Raw genomic sequence first — 19,731 nt, forward strand, 5'->3', positions numbered from 1 at the left:
GCAAGGGGAGCAAGGAATCAAGGGAAATAAATGCACGTCGCCTGCCATGTGGTGCTCAAGTCAGCTTTGCAGCATTATTCAAGTGGACACCGACTACTTACCCAGCCCTGAGCTCTTACTCAACTTCTTTTTTGAAGAAAAGGACATCTGTCACCCTTTCAGCTTTCCAAAGCACTTGACTCACAAGGGAGGGAGGGATTCCAGTATCACTATCCTTTCCACTGTGATGAGGAGCCAAGGCTTCCCCCCAGGTCTCACCAGTGGCAGGATTTGAAGCAGGGTCTGCTGACTCCCAAGGCCCTGTGCCAGAGGACTGGGCTGGGCTGCTCATGGAGGCTTTGGCTAGCTAACTCTCAGTACTGCTGCTTCTGAAGAGCTGGCCTGGCAGGTGCCGCAGGGACAGTCTGATGGGATGGAGACAGACCGGCCGTGTGACTTCACTGGTAGAGGGAAGTCTTTCTCCAAGTACAGGTACAAATAACAATCCCAAAGAGCTAGCTAGCCAGAGCACAGAGACGAGGAGGGGTTTGCCTGGTCTTCCTGACTTTGGCTAATGTTCTGTCGAGGTATATGTTCCCCATCCCCCCAAAGTCGGGCTGATTTTTAATTGCTAACCTGCAATTAGCCCCCATTACAAGCCTGGAATGCTGCCACTTTCCCAAAGACAGACCAGAGAAGGGCAACAGAAGGCGCCATTGAGGTATTGGATTTCTGGCTTCTTACAAAGCATCTTTGTTCATGGATTCATCCTCAGAATGGCTCGGTGCTGGACGGCACAACCCCATATCTTCCTGGGGCTGAAGAAGGTGCCTTTGGGAGGAGGGAGAATTCCCTTGGGCTCACACGGCCTCCATGAGCAGAACTGTGACACTGACTCGTGCCGGGAAGGGGAGTCTGGGACGACAGAGGGACTTTGTGGAATAGGAGACGGGCAGCCAGAGGCCTGGTCCCACTTGGGAGACCAGCGCTTAGGGCGCTAAAGGGTTGATGTAACTGAGATGGATGCTCTTTTCTGTGTGCCTATTCAAATGCTTTGTACCGGGCTCCTCTATTTACCTTGGCGGGGCATGGTTCAGGTCAGGTTTACTACTGTTTGTTCTTCCAATAAATTGCAAAGCTCAGAGAACACATCAATAGCTCAGGGAGGAGACCCCCCCCTCCCCCCGCCCCGGGCACATATCTAGCCTTCAGGAGGGAGAGGCAGCCCCCCCCCCCCCAGGAATCCTCAAATGCTTAGTCTCTGGGGAAAAGAAAATGCTGAGCGGCATTACGGATGTACCGTTAATTAGTCCTAGAATAAAACAGACCTGGAAGAACCTTTAGGACTGGGAGGCTGAGGAATATGGTGGAATGAGCATTGGAGTGAGTCAGAAGACTTGGGTTCGGATTCTGACCATCATTTATTACTTAGTATGACCTTCAGCAAGTCACTCAACCTCTGGTTGGACTACAAGGCTCTTAAGGTTCCTTCCAGATCAAAATGTGTGATCTGAGAGAGCTGTGGAAAGCAAGGCCGCTGTTCAAGAAGAAAAAGTTCACCCTGCTTAACAATGTATACCCACCACAATCAAATACAGGGCAGAGCCTGGCGATCAGGAAGCCCAGATTCTGTCTGTTTCTTCTTTTGTAGGCCTCTCCCCCACCTGCCAAAAGCAGCCAACCCGAGCAGAAGAAATAGAGAAACCCCAGTAAACGCTGATGTTTTTATTGTGTAAAGCATATATGCATGTCTTACAAACACAGAAAATTAACCTAGCAGAGAATGCCATTACCGGATCATGCAACAAGAGAAGTGAACAGGATCCCTGGGCCATCTCAGCCGAGACCTGAAGGAGGGCCAACAGCCAAGGCTGACTCTACGGGACGCACTAACTACAGGAAAAAAAACACTTACCAAGAGAATCGAGACGGATTCAAGTCATATGGTGAAGGGGGACGAAAAGGAGAGATCAATATGATCTGAAACAACCACTCTACCGTTTATGTCATTGACCTTCCGTCTGACGCATCAGAGCCAGGCCAAGGAGCCCTCGGGGGGCACAGCCAACCCCAACACCCACAGACAGACCCGGATCAAGTCCCGAGGAGGACAGGCCAGCGTGGAAAGCCAATCCTCTGGTAGGAATGGCGCCCTTGACTTTGGGAGCCTTCCAAGGAAGCTGCTCTACTTCTCAAGACCTCGATCCTGGCCCAGGAGTGGCTTCTTCTCCCTGCCTTTCACATACATCAGTGGCACGTCTTCTCCAACCTGCTACACTTTGGGCCTCTGCCTGCTGACAGTTGCTTGCATGACTAAATGATGAAGATCTGTTATTTTCCAATCTTACCATAAGCTAAGGTATGTTCTTGGGGCATTTTTGGCACTTTCTAGCACCATTCTTGACTTCATTTCTTCCCTTGGCTATCAGTTCCCCATCCAACCCCACTCCCTTCAACTAAAACATCAAGGATCAGCAACATATATATACATGACGAGCTGAGAGCAGAACAAATCAGGAAAAAGAATTGTTTTTCAGCTGTATCCCCTACTCACACACACACACGCGCACACACACATGGACACAGACAGACACCCCCCCAGCTATAAATCTATTCACACCGCTTCACTTCATCAGGATTCTAAGTCAGTAGCAGCTTCAGCTAAGATCTGGAAGCCTCTTCGTATAAGACATTTTGGGAAACTGAGCCCAAGTGATTTCCAAATCTGCTCCTGTCTGGGGCTCAAGGGCTCCAGAAAGAAAACTACATTCAATATGTTACCCATGCGTCACGTCAGCAACAAAGACCACACAGAAAAAAACACCATCAGAAAAATAGGATTGTTGTGCTTGAAACGTCCTCGAGAGAAACGCTGAAATGCCAGGTCCCTGGGGGGGCCTGCCTCCCAGGCTTCTGAGGGAAGGCCTGCAGCAGCTTTCCATCTAGGGGAGTCTGCGGTCTAGTGTCTCCAGGTCCCATGAAAGGGAAGAACACGGGCTGCTATCTGCAAGGCCTGAACTGGATGGCCAAAAGCAAGACGTACAAGGTCCTTAAAGATGAAGGGTCATCAAGACAGCCCCATTTCAGACGTGGGGGAGTTTACAAAATGCTCTCCCTTCTTGCAGACCAGGTGAAGAAGAACCGTAAGAGCCAGGTATTAGAAAAGGTAATACAAATTCTTTAAAAAGGGGGGAGGGGGAGAATCAAACCACCATGAGAAGGAAAATCAAGAGAAGAAATGAGACAGTCACAGAATCATGGGATAAGCAAGATGGGAAGACAAGTGACCAGCCGCTGGCCTCCATTTCCAGATCCCACAAGCGGGGCTGTGGTGGTGCAACCTATTCTGCTTCCTGAAGATGCCTGGGATGAAAACGAGGAGGGAGGATCTTGGCTTGTTTTCTTCTTGCTTTGGTCAGTCCCCCAGACTTCCTCTCTGCCCCTCAGGCCAGAGTGGGACATGGCTCTGCTCCCTGGCACAAGGAAGCTGCTTTTTCATTTTAAAGGAGAAAAAAGCCAAGAAAGGAAGGAAAAAACCCCTGGGAAGCATCCTGCCACGGAGCCCTCAAGGCCACGTCCATCCACAGTCCACACATGAAAATGAAACTTAGCACTTAACCTGGGGATGACTCCGAGAGGGTTTCACCTTTTAAATGTTTGTTTTACTCAGGATAAAAGCACGAGTTTGTCCTAACTACAGCAATATTAACATGTGAATATGTAGTTTAGTTTTTCTTCAAAAAGAAAAAGAAGAACCCTAAGAGAGACGGGTATCTTTCCTTGCAAGCAAAGAGCAAAGTGGAGAACAGCTATTACTACTGTTGTTGCGACCCTTATGAAGCCACAAAGAACACACTGACCCCAGGCCCCGGATCAGTGGCTTCGGAAATGGGCTATCCTATGGAAGGGGTGTAAAAGCTCAAACACCAGTGGACGCCTGCTGCTGCCGGGCCAAGCCAAAAACCAAAGCTAAGCCACCTCTGAAGGGACATGTGTCCTCTGAGACATTTGCCAAGGCCTCCGGCCGTGGTCTCGCCTCCAGGCGTGGCACACTTACACAAAGGCGGGTGGGCTGAGTCCACAGGTAAAAGATTGAAAGGTTCCGCTCGCACCCAGGTGCAGAGCGAGGGCATCATCTGACCAGCTGCTGAATAGATCTTTTTCTTTTTTATAAATATGTACAAATCAATGAACAGGCACTTGAAACGTCTTTGGTTGGAATAACCCAACATTGCCAGATAATATATTCACAGAGCGTCCAGATCCAGGCCGGGCTCAGCAGGCAACGATGGCGGCTCTTTCGGTCGCTCAGAAAAGGGGACTCACGGGACTAGGCTTCAGCCAAAGCCACCTGGAACAGAGCATGGGCAAAGGGACTGGTCAGCATGGGCAGTATCCGGGCTTCAGCCTCCATCAGCCCCACGGGCTGGCTATCCAGTGTGTGAGGACCCTTTCTCGGTCACTTACTGCACACTCTGCATCCCAGGCAGACCAGCCCACCTCCTATTTCCTACAGACAAGATTTCATCTCCTGCCTCTAAGCCTTTAGCCAGGCTGTGCCTCATGCCTTCTAGGTACTTCCTGCTCCATCACCTGCCCCTCTGAGAATCCCTCTCAAGGGCCATCTCCCAAGAGGTCTGTCCCGATGCTCCTGACTTAACTACTCCCTCCCCCGCAAAAAAACCAATACTGTTTTGGATTTTCTTATCCCCTCAACACAAGGCAAGTTTCTTGAGGGTGAGGATTGTCTCCTCCATTGCCCAGCATAGAAAAGGGGCCTAAAACGTACGAATGACTACATTCTGAGACAGGCCACAAGAAGCAGGCAGGACGGCAGTCGTAAGGAGGTCGTGATGTGGAATCTGGCAGCCATGACATCCTTCCTTGGGCAGACGCCGCTGGCCAGACTGGCCATGGGCTTTGTCCTGGGTCTAACTCCTGCGCACTTTTCTCCTCCCCATGTCTGCTCAGGCCGACAGAACCGGAGAGGAGAAAGCAGAGGGGGAGCCATGGCTTTAAAAGCCCAGATCTAAAGAACGGCGGACTTTCAAAGCCACAGGAGGCACCATGAAAGGACGAGAAAAAATCCTGCCGCTGCCTTTTTCAAAGGAAAAGTGCCGGACAAGAGACATGCCAGGATGAAGGCACCGCTCATGGAAGGGAGAGCCCTTTCATCTCATCTTCAGGCAGGGAGCAAAGAGGAAAGCTGCCCGGTTGGCAGCTGCGGTCAGAGACTGGCCTGGGAGGAGACGCTCGTCCGCATGCGTGTGTGTATGTGTGTATGTGGGGAAGGTGGCTTCTTCCAGGCTACCTGCCACCTCCTATCTTCCCGCTCACCTTTTCTGGGCAGAATTCCGAATTGTTCTGTCGCAGTTTGCTTGGTCTGCCCTTGATGACGGCGTAGCAGAACATCGTAATCACCATCACAAAGAGGAAATAGCTGGTATGCATGAGATGCAGGTTTATCAAGGACCGATCGTCCTGCACAAAGGGAAAGGGGAGAAACTAAGTTGGGACAGCAGTCAAGGTGGGGGGTGGGGGTAGCACTGCCAGGTAAGGAGCCCTCTCCTCCTCAGGGGGAGGGGGCTGGGCCTTTCTGGTGTCATAGACCCCCGAGGCCCCCTTCTCAGAAATCACGCTTTGAACATATAAATGGCAGGAGATAATGGGAGAGAAACCAATTGTATTAAAGTATCTCCAAAATATTTTTTAAAAATAAGTTCAGGGCTCCCAGGTTAAGAGCCTCCATGTCCTGTATGTTTATGTAGGAGAAGAACTTTCTTTCTGTTTCTGGATTCCATAGGACCAAAGCTTGGAAGGGGGAAACCAAAAGTCATGCGGCCTAAATGTTAACGCCCTGAACCAGTGGAACTAGACAGGCTGCCGCTGCCAGGCCCAAACACTCCATTCCCCACCCCCACAGCCAGGAGTGTTGTTCAGCCCCCCTTGCCTCTTCTCAAATGACTTTGTATTTACTTATTTGTGCATGTGTTATCTCTTCTCCTCTAGCAGACTAGAAGCTCCTTGAGGGCAAAGATGTTTTTCATTTGTTACTGTGGTGTCCCTGGGGTCTGGCATGCAGTAGGTGCTGGTTAACACTGAGCCAGACCACTCCTCCCTCCGAAAATTCTCCCTGCCTTCTTGGACATTGCACAGCCTGTGCGTGTTCCCACCTTCCTTCCTTGTTGTTTTTTCTTTCTACCCTCCACAAAGAAAGTGCTTTCTCTCTCCTCTTTCTCCTTCCTACTCCCATGTGCCTCTCCCCCCTGGACCCCAGACTTCTGGGCTGTGGTGGAACAGTACATGTGGAGCGCAAGGGCGTGTGGCTAGTTCAGGCTTTAACCCTATTTACACCTGGTGTCCTGTCTCTTACCCAACCCTGGTCAGGGGAACTGCTATGCCACCAGCTCACACACATGTAAACACCTGCACCTATGGGAAGACAAAACACAGCAGAATGTCTGTCCCAGCTGCGTGTGGTGAGGAGGCCACACGTGTAAGACAAGCTGCCTCTACCTCCTCTAAGGCCAGGTGTCTGCAGCAGGGGCCAGAACCTACAATCTGCTCAAGCTTCACACGGGTCCTGAGGCCTGCCAGGGACCCTTCTGGGGAAGGTCTGTGTGAAATCCAGTCCCTTCCAAGAGAATGTGCTCATGTGTCAGCAAGAGCTGTGCTCACGAGTCCAAAGCCCCCACCTCAGTCTCCTCCTCTACGACCTACATGATCACTCTCAAATTACATCTTCTAACGTTTCTCTCGTCTAAGTTTTTGGGATAAAGGGTCTGGCCTTTGGCCTGTTAAAATGACACAACTGTGATGCTTTTTTCAAGGCTCATTGATTAAATAACAGAAAAGCAGAAAAAAAAGAAATGTACAAAGTATCTGCCTGTGCTTGCCGGCCAACTCCACTGAGACAAGAGGCACGGCATGAGGGGAGACCCCAACTTCTTCAAAGCAGAAATGAAAGAAAGCCGACTCTGGCCCAACCAAAGGAGAGAGCGCCTAAGGGCCCGAGCCATCCAACAGGGCTCCGGCAGGCCCTTGGGCTGGGGGGCTTCAGGGCCCCCAGGTGTTCCTGTCCAGGTGATGCTGGAGCTCCCTAAGGGCCTCTCCAGCTCGGAGATTCTGGGATAAGCCCAGCCTGAGCTTTCAACAGCAAGACTAAGGTGGAAGTCGGCCGAAGTGGCCTACGGCCTGTTGCCATCCATCCTAAGGCTCCTCACCCGCCCCACGCAGCCAAGCTCACGGCCCAGGTCCCCTAGGAGGCCTTTCCCTGATCCCTCTCTGGGCTCCTCCGGGCCTGGTCTACACCACTCAATGCAAGCTCTCTCTCCAGGTCTTCTGGGACTGGGTGATCACGTCCAGCTCCCCAGAAGAGGGCGCTCTTCTTCAGGGAAGGCCCTGACAATGCTGGGCATGCGACAGGTGCTCATGAAGCTGGAAAGAAACCCAAAGAAGAGAACCCGGGCTTTCTGGCCTGAAATGGCCAATTATTCTGACCCCCAGTGAGTGCCCCAGTGGAAAGGAATCCTCTGAGGAAAAGGAGGCCGACAGGACACTTACATCCGGCACGATGACGGTGAGCTTGGGGTTTAAAGTGTGGTAGACCTTCCCGATGGCTCCTTTGTAACACCAGAAAGGGTTATAATCTTGGGAGTATTTCGTATTCGCATCCCTGGCGGTGGTGAAGACTTTGTACCAAAGTGTGGCATTGCTGTAGGTCTCAGGAATGCAATGTGGTGGTTGTCTGGGGGGAAGAAGGAGAAAACCATGATCTGTGCCCATCCCACCCAACTGCCTGCTCCACAGGGAGCCAGGAGAGTCACTGCCTGCACACAAGAATGGCTCAATCCCCGTCTGCTGGGCAGAGGAACCAGGGATAGCTGTTTCTGTGGGATACAAACTGCCCCATTTGGCGGGGCACAGGGTGCGGGGCCTGGGGCCCGAGCAGAGAAGGAAATATGGCCTGCAAGGCTCAGGATCCTGAACAGCTCCTGTGGCTTCCCATGTGGAAAACCCAAGTCCCCACTCCCCACCGTAGGTGACAAGTCAAAGGGGCACCATGGGGTCCCTGGTGCCCAGTTTCCTCAGGCTAAACCCCTTCATCCCAAATGACTGTTCTGTGCCCCCAAATGCCAGATGAGTGCATAGTTTATCAGACCCTGAAATGACCCTCTGTCCAGTTTCTGGTCCATCCTCTAGTGTCATAGGAGTACCCTAGGCCACCTAGGGCCCGGCTCATTTGACACTCTGTGGACCATAAGGCAGCTCCAGGGGTAACCAGATGCAGTGTGGGATGAATCTCATCACTGGCACGCTGCACCATGGAAGGAGCACCAGGCCAAGCTAGGGCTGCGAGGTGACCCAGCGCTCGGCTGCCTCCTCCAGGTTTCATGTGAGAAATGAGCATGATTTCTGAGGCCCTTCCCTCCAAGGGCCCACAGAGGCTGCCCAATCACAGGCTCCCACAGTTCTAGGGCTAGAAGGGACCTCAGAGGCTACACGGCCCAACCCCATCATGGCCCGGGAGAGGAAGCCAAGAGCCAGGAAGGAGAGCTGACCCAACCGGGGTCACACAACTGAGATCCTAACCCAGGGCTCTCTCCATTACCCCATCCTGCCTGCCGCCTCTAAATAGATTTTCTCTTCCTATAGATAAGTGGTACAGACCCTCAGTCACTGAACAAGGAGAAGCTAACAGGAAAACGCAGCTAACCTGGGAAGAGCCACTAGAAACTGAAGATCCATCAGAAGTGACAGGGGGAAGTGGGACTTAAGTGACAGAGTCATTTTGAGAAGGCCCTCCCCTGGGGGAAGAGAAGCTGAGCCTGTTAGAAAGGTTAGGCCCTAGGTCTGGCTGTCTGTGTCCCATGTGCTCTAGGCAGGCACACACCTGTCTCTGCCACACCAGGTGTCGACGGATGCCATCCCACACAGGATTTGCTACCAATGCTTTCACTTCTTGACAGGTCTTAGCATCAGGCCTCTGTTAGTTATCGCTAGAAGCTCCACTAAGAAAGTTCAAAATGAATTGTCCTCTGCTCAAGGGGCTCTTTCAAGAGATCTGGTGTGGGAAGATGCTCCGGCGTCCTCCCTGGTCTCTCAGACAGTGACACAAGGCTCTGCCCTCCGTGTAGGCTTAATGAGCGTTTGCTGTGTAGACCCGGGAGGCCGCCTGTACCCCCACAAGTCAGGGATGTACTTACACGGTAACAGGAAAGACGTTGGTGGCAGCGGTGACAGTCATACAGGCAGTGAAGACCACTTGCTCACAGTGACCATGGAGAACACAGTCGTCGGAGTTCCAAGCCGCAGGCAGGGTGAACGTGATATTGATCTCCTCGTGGGCTTCTCTACCTGGGAAAAGGAAACAATCTGAGTGAGACGGAGAGCAAGAAGCCGCTCATGTCCCCGCACAGCAAGTGGTCACGGTTTTAGGAACATATCTGAGCTAATGAGGAGAGTATAAGTGGGAAGCATGGAGAAGAGGTAAATGGGTTGGGGTCCCTGTCCACTGGGGCCTGCCTGCTGAGGGAGGCGGGCCCAGAAGGAGACGCCCGCGCCTGAGAGAGCCAGAAGGCAACAGCGATGATCTGAAGCTCAACAGTCAGGGACAGCCAAGGGCTGGGAGGGCCCAGAAGCCTTCAGGGGAGCAGGCCCCAGGCCTGGTACTCCCCAGGCACATTCCGTGGGCATGTTCCCCCCCCGCTGCTTTAGCGTCTTCCCTACCCCTTTTGGGGTCTACTTGTCTCGTGTGTTGGATCTGGTCGGATCTTGTAAGTGCTTGGCCAGGAGCAGGTCTCATGTCTCCAGTGACCCCCACGGTCCTGACTGACCATAAGCCCCAGGAATAGAGAAAAAGGAGCCCTCGTCTGCCTTTTGGGAAAACAACTGACGTGTGTCAACCTGTGAGTAGGTACAGAATGTGCACACAAGGGGCACCAACAGTTAAGGAGACTCGGGAAAAAAGGATGCTAAGAGGAGGGAGCGTATTCTAAACCTGGAGGGTCTGGCCAGGCCGGAGAGTGCAGGAAGGGCAGCCAGGTCTGGTAAGGGTAGAGAGGAAGGCTGAGGCCCAGCATATCTGACCCCAGGCTAGCACTCTTAGGTCCTTATTGGAGTTGACTGACAAACACGGAGCAGACTTAACAGGCAATCAGGGCCGGCAGGGACTGACCTCTGAGAGACAGAGGCTCTGCCTTCTGGTATCAGGCCTGTATCAGGCCTGTCCTAGCTTCTGCCTAGAAATGGAGAAAATGGAGAAGAACGAAGCTTTAGGAAAAAGAAGGGGTCTCTAACATACCTGAAAGCCCAATCTGTTGGCCCAGAATGGTGGAATAGAGGTGTGTGACATTGCGGGAGTAGCCTCCGAAGGGTTTCAGTGGGTCCAGGGTCAGAGTGATGGCGACAGAAATGTTGGTGGGGCCGGAGTCCTCGAGAGCCTGAGGGGCCTGGGTGGCTGACCGGGCCTGCCCACCGGTCACTGCAGCTTCTGAGGTGGCCGTGTCGTTCAGAAGATGCTTTAAGGTTTCATTCTCCGAAACGCACAAGTCCAAGTCGTTAAACCTCAGAAGGAAAGTGTTCCAGTCCTTAAACAGAGAACAAAACCATGGGATGCCCTGAGTGGGAGAAGTCTTACTGGACACGTGTTGTGTCTGATCCCCCCAAACCCCCTCCACTGACTCCCATTCTAGAGCCCCAGTGTCCCACAGTGTGGGCTCCTCTAGGTGCTCGTGTGCCTGAGAACAGGCACACAGTGAGAGCCGTGCAGGCCAATGGTCAGACAGTGAATCTCTTCTGGCCACAAAAGGTCTGGGAGCCACACTGACCACCACAAAGTGTCCAATGGTAACTTTTTCCAAATACTTTCCTAGTGATGATCCCTTTCCTTGCACAGTGTTTGTTAAGCAGGCCAGGGAGCTAAGCCCTAATGTCCTGGGCCCACATGGGATGGGAGAAAGGGTCGTGTTATATTCTAGGAGTGAAAACTGCATGTCACCCTTAGACATGAAGAGCCCAGTCAGAAAAAGGTGATACAAAGGCTCCCAAAGCAGAGACTTTAAGGGGATTCCTTCTCAAAGTCTTGTTCCTCCTGCCAATCCTCAGTGAAGGCTAATAATCAGATGAAGAGAAACAGTCCTAGGCATTTTTGGGGGTGGGACAATGAGGGTTAAGTGACTTGCCCAGGGTCACACAGCTAGTAAGGGTCAAGTGTCTGAGGCCAGATTTGAACTCAGGTCCTCCTGAATCCTGGGCCAGTGCTTTATCCACTGCACCACCTAGCTGCCCCCCTACAGTTCTTTTTTTTTCTGGATTTGGAGAGCATTTCCCATCATGAGTCCTTTGGAGAACTATCTTGGACCATTGTATTGCTGAGAAGAGTTGAGTCTATCACAGTCGATCAACACACAATGTTGCTGATACCATGTACAATGTTCTCCTGGTTCTGCTCATCTCACTCAGCATCAGTTCATGTAACACCTTCCAGGTTTCTCTGAAATCCACCTGCTCATTGTTTCGTACAGCACAATAGTATTCCATTACATTTATATACCACAACTTTTTCAGCCATTCCCCAATTGATGGGCATCCCTTCAATTTCCAACTTTTTGCCACCACAAAAAGAGCAGCTATAAATATTTTTGTACATGTGGGTCCTTTTCCCTTTTTTATGATGTCTTTGGGAAAAAGACCTAATACTGGTATTGCTAGGTCAAAGGGTATGCACAGCTTTATGCCCTTTGGGCATAGCTCTAAACTGCTCTCCAAAATGGTTGGATCAGTTCACAACTCCACCAACAAATGCTGCCCACCTTTCTTTCTTTCTTTTTTTTTCTGGTGAGGCAATTGGGATTAAGTGACTTGCCCAGGGTCATACAGCTAGTAAGTGTCAAGTGTCCAAGGCCGGATCTGAACTCTGGTCCTCCTGAATCCAGGGCCAATGCTCTATCCACTGCACCACCTAGCTGCCCCACCTGCCCTCCTTTCAATCAAGGTAACTGCTTGTTAGCATTTCCCACCCCAGGGGAGGCGGAGGAGACAGGTCAAAGAGGGACTAGCTAATATTTCTTCTCAAAAGCATGCTGGTGAAAGGTTTTGTGTGCATACAGCTGAAACAATTCTTATTAAAACAGATTACAGAGAATGGACTGATCTGGTCTCTTTCTATTCCATCGACACTTACTTACAAGCTGACTGTAATACAGATTATAGAATCTCATTAGGCACAAGGAGAGTCAGGATCCCGATGATACAAAGAACAAGGTTACTATTCCTCCTCTTCATCACAAAGGACTTGGGTCTTTACAATCCACAGCCCTTTTCATTTTGTTGTTGTTTGTCCTTCATTCTCCAAAAGGACTATGACATTGGGAAGGTGATATCACAACTCAGTCGAGGAAGGGCTCTGCAAAGTCACCAGTCTCACTCTCTCCTCCAGAGCCATCTGGGTCCAGTGGCAAGGTATACATCAGGATGACTGGCGATGGCCCCGGATGTTTGAGGCAATCAGGGTTAAATGACTTGTCCAGGGTCACACAGCTAGTAAGTGTCAAGTGTCTGAGGCCGAATTTGAATCCAGGTCCTCCTGAATCCAAGGCTGATGCTTTATCCACTGCACCACCTAGCTGCCCCTTAAGATTGGTTTTTGGGTATGACTTTTTTTTTTTTGAGTGGGGCAATGAGGGTTAAGTGACTTGCCCAGGGTCACACAGCTAGTAAGTGTTAAGTGTCTGAGGCTGGATTTGAACTAAGGTCCTCCTGAATCCAGGGCCAGTGTTTTATCCACCTCACTGCCCTAAAGACAGTCTTCTTTGTTTTTTTTTTGTTGTTGTTTTTTGCCAGGCAATGAGGGTTAAGTGACTTGCCCAGAGTCACACAGCTAGTAAGTGTCAAGTGTCTGAGTGAGGCCGGATTTGAACTCAGGTTCTCCTGAATCCAGGGCTAAGATTGATTTTTAAAGGAAACTGAGGCAAAGACTTGTCTACATACACTAAAAAAGTACTTTCTAGGTCACTTAATCCACCAGAAAGCTGTATTCATTATAAATTATGAGGTATAAAATAGTAAGTAAACATATTTCAAGATGATTTTATTTTTTGAATCACTTAATTAAAAAAACTCCTACTTCCTGTGTGGTACTTAAAAGTTCCTTTGAAATGTATAATAAGCCCTTTCTAAAACCACTGTACATGTTGGATGGAAGAGGACAAGGAATCTGGAGTCAGAGACATGGGTTTGAATTCTAGTTTCGATACTGACTGCATCAGGCTTCACTGGGCCTACATTCCTCTGTAAAAAAAAGAGGGTATGTGTGTGTGTGTGTGTGTGGGGGGGGGTTCTCATCCATTTACAAAGTAAACCTGCAGGGTTAGCCAGGCACCAGCACAACCACCCCAAACAAGGGTAGGATTTCCAAACTTCAGCTGACCTTAATTTTCTCAATCTATTTTGACCGAAGGAATGCCAAGACTGGAGCTCCGAGTCACAACCTCTTGACACTCCTGATCTAACACCAAGTGGAACTTGCTTAATACCCCAAACCAACTGTTTGGAAGCACTGCTGAACACAGATGTGGGGGAGGGGAAGAGAGCTTCAATTTAATCAGTGGAGGGAACTCCCATCATGAAGACTCCCTCCACTGATGCAGACCAGCCACTCCTCTGTCATGTCATATAATTTTCAACTCTCCAATGGGGGCATGAAGAGAGCAGGCTCTTCTCTGGGGCTACACAGCTGATGAATGTCAGGCACAGGCCTCCTGACTTCACTGCCAGCCTTTACAGTAACCAGACTGTATAGGTTCAACGAGCCATTCTCTATCTGGCAGAATAACCAAGATCTTTGCATCTAATAGATGAGAGGTTTTTTCCAAGTGGAAAAGGAAAGGGCCCCTTTTGCTGTTGTACACCGAGGCACCTCTCACAAAACCCACCCAGCCCCAAGCCCAGAAGAACTTAGGGCATTCTCTTACCTCTGCCATTTCTGGTGACTTGATCTCCTTTATTTTAAAGAAATAGCCAAGGGTCAAGAAAGCGATGGCCATGGCGCTCACGCTGACCATGAAGACGACGAGGGGAGGGCGGCTGCTGATATGGGCCTTCAGGTTCTCCAAGGGATTGATGTTCAACATCATCCTCATTAGTTCCACCTGAAGGGAGCACAAGGTAAGAGAAAAGACTTTTTAAAAAATCAAACCATCACAAAAGGTCATTTTATCTCTTTCTGAAAAAGCTGAAACTCATAAATGTGACCAACTCGCTTGAAAAGGGGCTGGCCAATGGCGTAATACAAGACACATGGCAACATGAATTAAACATTTTACAAAGGGGTGTCTGGTTTCCTCTGCCACCAACAAAAATAATTACTCTACTGGTGAAAATGTAAGCTACGCTTTCATGTAAAATCTGGTCTGTGTAAAACTTATTGGACCAGCATGGTGCCATGGTGAGGATCCTGGGTGTGAGTCCTATCTCTGCCACTCACCACTGGTTAAGTCTTTTAACCTCCCTTGGTCTCAGTCTCCTTGTCTTTTTTTTTTTTTTTTTAGTGAGGCAATTGGGGTTAAGTGACTTGCCCAGGGTCACACAGCTAGTAAGTGTTAAGTGTCTGAGGCCGGATTTGAACTCAGGTACTCCTGACTCCAGGGCTGGTGCTCTATCCACTGCGCCACCTAGCTGCCCCCATCAGTCTCCTTGTCTTTAAACGAGTTTGTATTAAATGACCTCTGAGGTCCCTATGGCTCTAAACAATGTGACCTTTGGTCTTAAATCTGTGCTATTTTTCAGTGTGTATAATATCTGTATCTCTATAGCTATCTATCCATATGGATTTTTTGCCAGAGATTTCTCTTTGGAGGGAAGGAAGACTGGCCTGTAAATGGGTCGAGTGGTTCATTTGGGTAAGCTATGGTGCAGTCTTCATATAAAGAGCCCAAACTCACATGGCAACTCAAGCCCCCAAAGTAAATATACTATGTCCTCAATTGGACAAGAAGGCACAGATCATGTGAGTTTCCATTAAAGGAAACTAAATAGTATATTCTTACTACCCTGACACAACCCCTTGGGGAGAGAGATGGAAGGCCTGCCAACTGGTAGATCTGAAGACTGGAGAGGTAAAAAAGAGACACTTAACCTACACAGAAAGCTCTATCATCACCTGTCTACATAATGCCTGACATCTGGTTTTTTGGCTGTTGTGCCTCTGATGGTGGTGCAGGATTGAAAATATATCTTTAAAAAAAAAAGAAAAGAAAATAGATCTTTACACCCACACCCCCATCCTCTCTAAAGCTACCCTAAGTCCTTCCTGAAGGAATGTTGATCACTGTCTAGGCGTGTCAAGAAACCAAAAATCCAAATTCAGGAGGCCTGGGGTTTTCGGGTGTATAAATGAAGAGTTCTGCCAGAAGTCCCCAAACCCAGCTTAGGACAAGCCTGCCAGAGGGTGCAATCACACATTTCTGGCCACTGCTGGAGAGGATAAAAGACTAGAAAACAACTGTTTCTGTTGGTGCATTGAGATTTCGGTCTTGTGCTAAGACCTCAAAGGCTCTTCATCAGGATTCAAACCAGCTGTGTGGCAGTGGTGACTTCATTTTCAGTGCACTGCAGAGGGTTATTCTAGGTGGTCAGGGTCCATGGTGAAAGATAGACAGGCAGGTAGGCAACGACAATCTAATACCTGAATGTCTGGTACCTTTCTATTCTCCTTCCAGTCTCAAAACTGCAATCATCCATCCATCCTTCCTTCCTTCCTCGCTCCCTCCCCACCCCCAATCCATCTCCATTCTTTGAAGTCTCTCTTCCATCTATTTTTCTTTCCTTTTCATTTCTGTGGTCACCAGCCTCACCTCCCGTGGCTACTGCAATAAACTCTGGAGGAATAGCTCTACTAAAGCCATTTTCTTCTGCTCCAATTTATCCCCCACACCACTGCCAAAGTTAGCTGAGGCACAAAATGAACAGAATAAGGAAACAGTTGCGATATATGACTGTGATAGAATACTTTTGTGTGGCATATTACTGAGGAGCAGGATGCTCTCAGAAAAACCTGTAAAGATCTACATGAACTGATGCATGAAGTGAGCAGAACCAGAACACTGTACCACACTATTGTAACAATAATCAATTGGGAACGACTTCGTTATTTTCAGCAATACAATGATCCAAGACAATTCCAAAGGACTCATGATGAAAAAAGTTATCTCCAGAGGAAGAATTGATGGGAGTCTGAATACAAATTGAAGCATTCTATTTTTCTTTTGTTTTCTGGGGCAATGAGGGTTAAGTGACTTGCCCAAGGTCACACAGCTAGTAAGTGTCAAGTGTCTGAGGCTGGATTTGAACTCAGGTCCTCCTGAATCCAGGGCTGGTGCTTTATCCACTGCATCACCTAGCTGCTCCCACTATTTTTCACTTATTTTTTTTCATATTTTTCCCCTCCATCTTCTTTTACAATATGACTAATATGGAAATGTTTTTCATGATTGTACATGTATAATCTGAATCAAATTGCTTATTATCTTAGGGAGGAGAAAGGAAAAGGATGGAGGGAGGGAATTTGGACTCAAAATTTTCAAAAACTAATGTTAGGGCAGCTAGGTGGCGCAGTGGATAAAGCACCGGCCCAGGATTCAGGAGGACCTGAGTTCAAATCCGACCTCAGACACTTAACACTTACTAGCTGTGTGACCCTGGGCAAGTCACTTAACCCCAATTGCCTCACTAAAAAATAAAATAAAATAAAATAATAAAATTAAAAAAAAACTAATGTTAAAAATTGTTTTTACCTGCAATTGGGAGCAAAAATAAAATTATTTTAAAAATAAGGAAGAAATGTGAGGAGAGGAAGGCCGAGGGCTGTGAGCAAGCAGGAGAGGCTTATAATATACCTAGTGCCTGGCTGGCAATTGGGAAGGGAAGCACTGAATTCATCCATCCAACCTACACTTGAATGCTTATTCTGTGTAAAGCTCTACTAGGGCACAAGGCTTATTCCTGCCGAGTGAAATGCCCCCCATATTCTGCTCATAGATCAGAACCAATCCCCAATGCCAAGCCTTCACCATTCTAAGAAGAGCCAACCATTTCGTGTTCTGCCACACTAGAGCAATCTGTGCTATTTATGTGGATTTTTTTTTTCCTTTCCTGCTCATGTCTTTGGGATGCCCAGGCAGCGCTATGTTTAATACTCATCACAGAATTCCACCACTGCTTGGTAACTAACTACTGTTGACACAGCATAGAGATGCTTAAAATCTTGAATGGGGGTGGGGTGGGGTTTTATAAAAAGTAATGGAACTTTGAAGCAACAGGACAATTGGGCTGAAGTTCGGAAAACCTGGGTTCAAATCCCACCTCAAATACTTATCACCTGTATGGCATCTGTAAAATGAGGGGTTGGGCTAGGTGGCCTCTAAGGTCCTTCTAACTGTATGAAAAGAGCTGAGAAAATGCTCCTCTCTCCTTTCACTGATGAAGGGCCGTGCACATACAATATTGCAATCATAGGCTGCTAGATGCTGGCTTTTCTGAACTGTTTTCTTTCTTTTGAAATCTTTGTAACAAGGATGGGGGAAGGGACAATGGTTACTTGGGTAGGGGAGGAGAGATGGATTTAGAAATTATACCTATTTTTTTTATTTTTTGTGGGGCAATGAGTGTTAAGTGACTTGCCCAAGGTCACACAGCCAGTAAGTGTCAAGTGTCTGAGGCCACATCTGAACGCAGGACCTCCTGAATCTAGGGTCAGTGCTTTATCCACTGTGCCACCTGGCTGCCCCAATTATTTTTTTTAAATAGAAAATGTTTTGTTAAAAAAATAAATGACCATGGTCTCTCTCAACTCTAATCAGAAAACTATTTTTCAAGTTAGGATTTGTGAAAGGGGAAGGGGGCGGGACAGTGGAAGCAGGTTTGTCAATGAACTGGGAGGGTACAGGGCCTGGCCTTCACTGAAAGCCAGCCTAAGGTCAGTGTGATACAGGAAAAGGGGCAGAAGAAGGCAATTAGCTGGTTCTCCCCTAACAAAGGGGCCCTACCACTTTCCGTAATGAATATGGGGCACAGGGCTCTCATTTGTATGTAAATATGAGGCAGGAAGTTCATCACCTGGAAACTGTGAGTTATTCAAAGATCTCAGCACTTAAAAAAAACCCCAAAACGAAAACAAAATCTGTCTGCATCATTTCCAGTTCTTTGCTCCTCTATGGGCTGCTCTAAGTACTTCTGTACACCTGGGACATTCTTTCTGCCTCTGACCTCCTTAGGTATATGCCTTGTAGTGCTATGAACATACTGTATGATGTTGGGCAAGTCACCTCACCTCCATGAGACTCTGTTTCCTCCTTTGTAAAATGAGAGACTCAGGTGAGATGATCTCTAAATCGTCACCCAGTTGCCACACTCTACAAACTAATAGCTGCCAATTAGATTTAAGGGGGCTTCCTGGAGTAGGCCATGTACTGCCATCAGGGACTATGTAAACACGTGATGCTAAGTTTCAGAAAAACTGAAATGAGAACTAGACCAGCTATTTCATAGGCTAAAAGCTAATCACAGATCCCACAGGGGCTTATCCAAGGAATTACTCTGATTTTTGCCTTGATGTCTTGAATAAAAATTATTTGTGGGGCAGCTAGGTGGCACAGTGGATGGAGCACCGGCCCTGGATTCAGGAGCTCCTGAGTTCAAATCTGACCTCAGACACTTGACACTTACTAGCTGTGTGACCCTGGGCAAGTCACTTAACCCCCATTGCCCCGCAAAAAAAAAAAAAAAAATTAAAAATTATTTGTGGGTTGTTGTTGAGTTTTCTTCTTTTTTGGTGGTGGGGGGTGGGGAGGGAGCTGGTGAAGAGAAACATTCCAAGAATCCAATTTTACCAAAAGGAAAAAATTCAAAGGAGAAGAGGTGCAGCTGCTCAGTCCATTGACTCGATCAAGTGCTCTTCTGCTTCGATGAAAGGTTCTATTTGGAGGCATTAAGGAAAAAGGATGATAGCACAAAGTCAGAAGGCAACAATAAGGCTTTTCAATAAAGAAAGTACAGGAGGATGTCAGGCAGATTGTGCTGGCTGTGAGCTTTGCTGGAATTCTGGGTTCCCTTCCACAAAGGGGGTTCACAATGGAAGCTGGGAAATCATGGGATTTTAAAGCTTACATTCTGCAAGGTGCCTGGAGCACGGTGTCTGCTCCCCTCGATAAAAATCAAGAGTCCAGTGGAAATCAAGTAACTAAGAGGTGAAGGCACAGGCCACTCAGTCCCACCTGCCTGAATGGTTGGTAACTCTCCTAAGAAACCAACTGAGGCCACAAGCATGGGAGAAGCAAACAAGCAGGCACCAAGCCGACCTTCCAGCCCAGCCACAGTCAGGAAACTTCCTCAGGGATCCATTCAGTTCATTTCCTTCCCTAACAAGGAGTGGGCAGAAAAGGAAGCACAAGCAGGTGTCACACGTCATGACATCCTTGGGTGGGTGGGTGGGGGTTCTGAACGGCGCCTCCACCGATTCAGGATTTCCTGATTACCTCCAAGCACTGCCCGCTTGCGGAAGGCTTTGCCAGTCAGCCCCACGTGCTGCTCAGAGGACTCATGCAGACAGTAAACCTCAGCTGCCGCCCAGGCAAGGCAGAGGCAACGGATGATGGTAAGACGAACAGTTTAGCATCTGATGTCAGCGATGATTATGTGGCCCTTGCATCCTGGCGTCACTATCTAGGGCTGGAAGGAACCTCAGAGGCCATGCCG

General features: G+C 48.7%; 1 protein-coding gene across 4 annotated transcripts in view; it reads right to left on the reverse strand.

Moving 5' to 3' along the window:
* Positions 1-1,689: 1,689 nt before the first annotated feature.
* TMEM248 (transmembrane protein 248) overlaps positions 1,690-19,731 on the reverse strand; it is a 28,107-nt gene continuing 10,065 nt past the window's right edge. For all 4 annotated transcript variants that reach the window (XM_044003099.1, XM_044003096.1, XM_044003097.1 and 1 more), the window contains 6 exons: positions 13,953-14,129; positions 10,283-10,568; positions 9,186-9,336; positions 7,543-7,726; positions 5,317-5,460; positions 1,690-4,330 (listed from right to left, as the gene is read on the reverse strand). In XM_044003099.1, coding sequence (XP_043859034.1) covers positions 4,310-4,330; positions 5,317-5,460; positions 7,543-7,726; positions 9,186-9,336; positions 10,283-10,568; positions 13,953-14,120 — 954 coding nt within the window. In that variant the 5' untranslated portion in view covers positions 14,121-14,129 and the 3' untranslated portion in view covers positions 1,690-4,309. The remainder of the gene's footprint in view (positions 4,331-5,316; positions 5,461-7,542; positions 7,727-9,185; positions 9,337-10,282; positions 10,569-13,952; positions 14,130-19,731) is intronic.

This window comes from Dromiciops gliroides, chromosome 4 (assembly GCF_019393635.1).
Source record: "Dromiciops gliroides isolate mDroGli1 chromosome 4, mDroGli1.pri, whole genome shotgun sequence".
In the NCBI taxonomy this organism is placed as follows: Eukaryota; Metazoa; Chordata; class Mammalia; order Microbiotheria; family Microbiotheriidae; genus Dromiciops; species Dromiciops gliroides.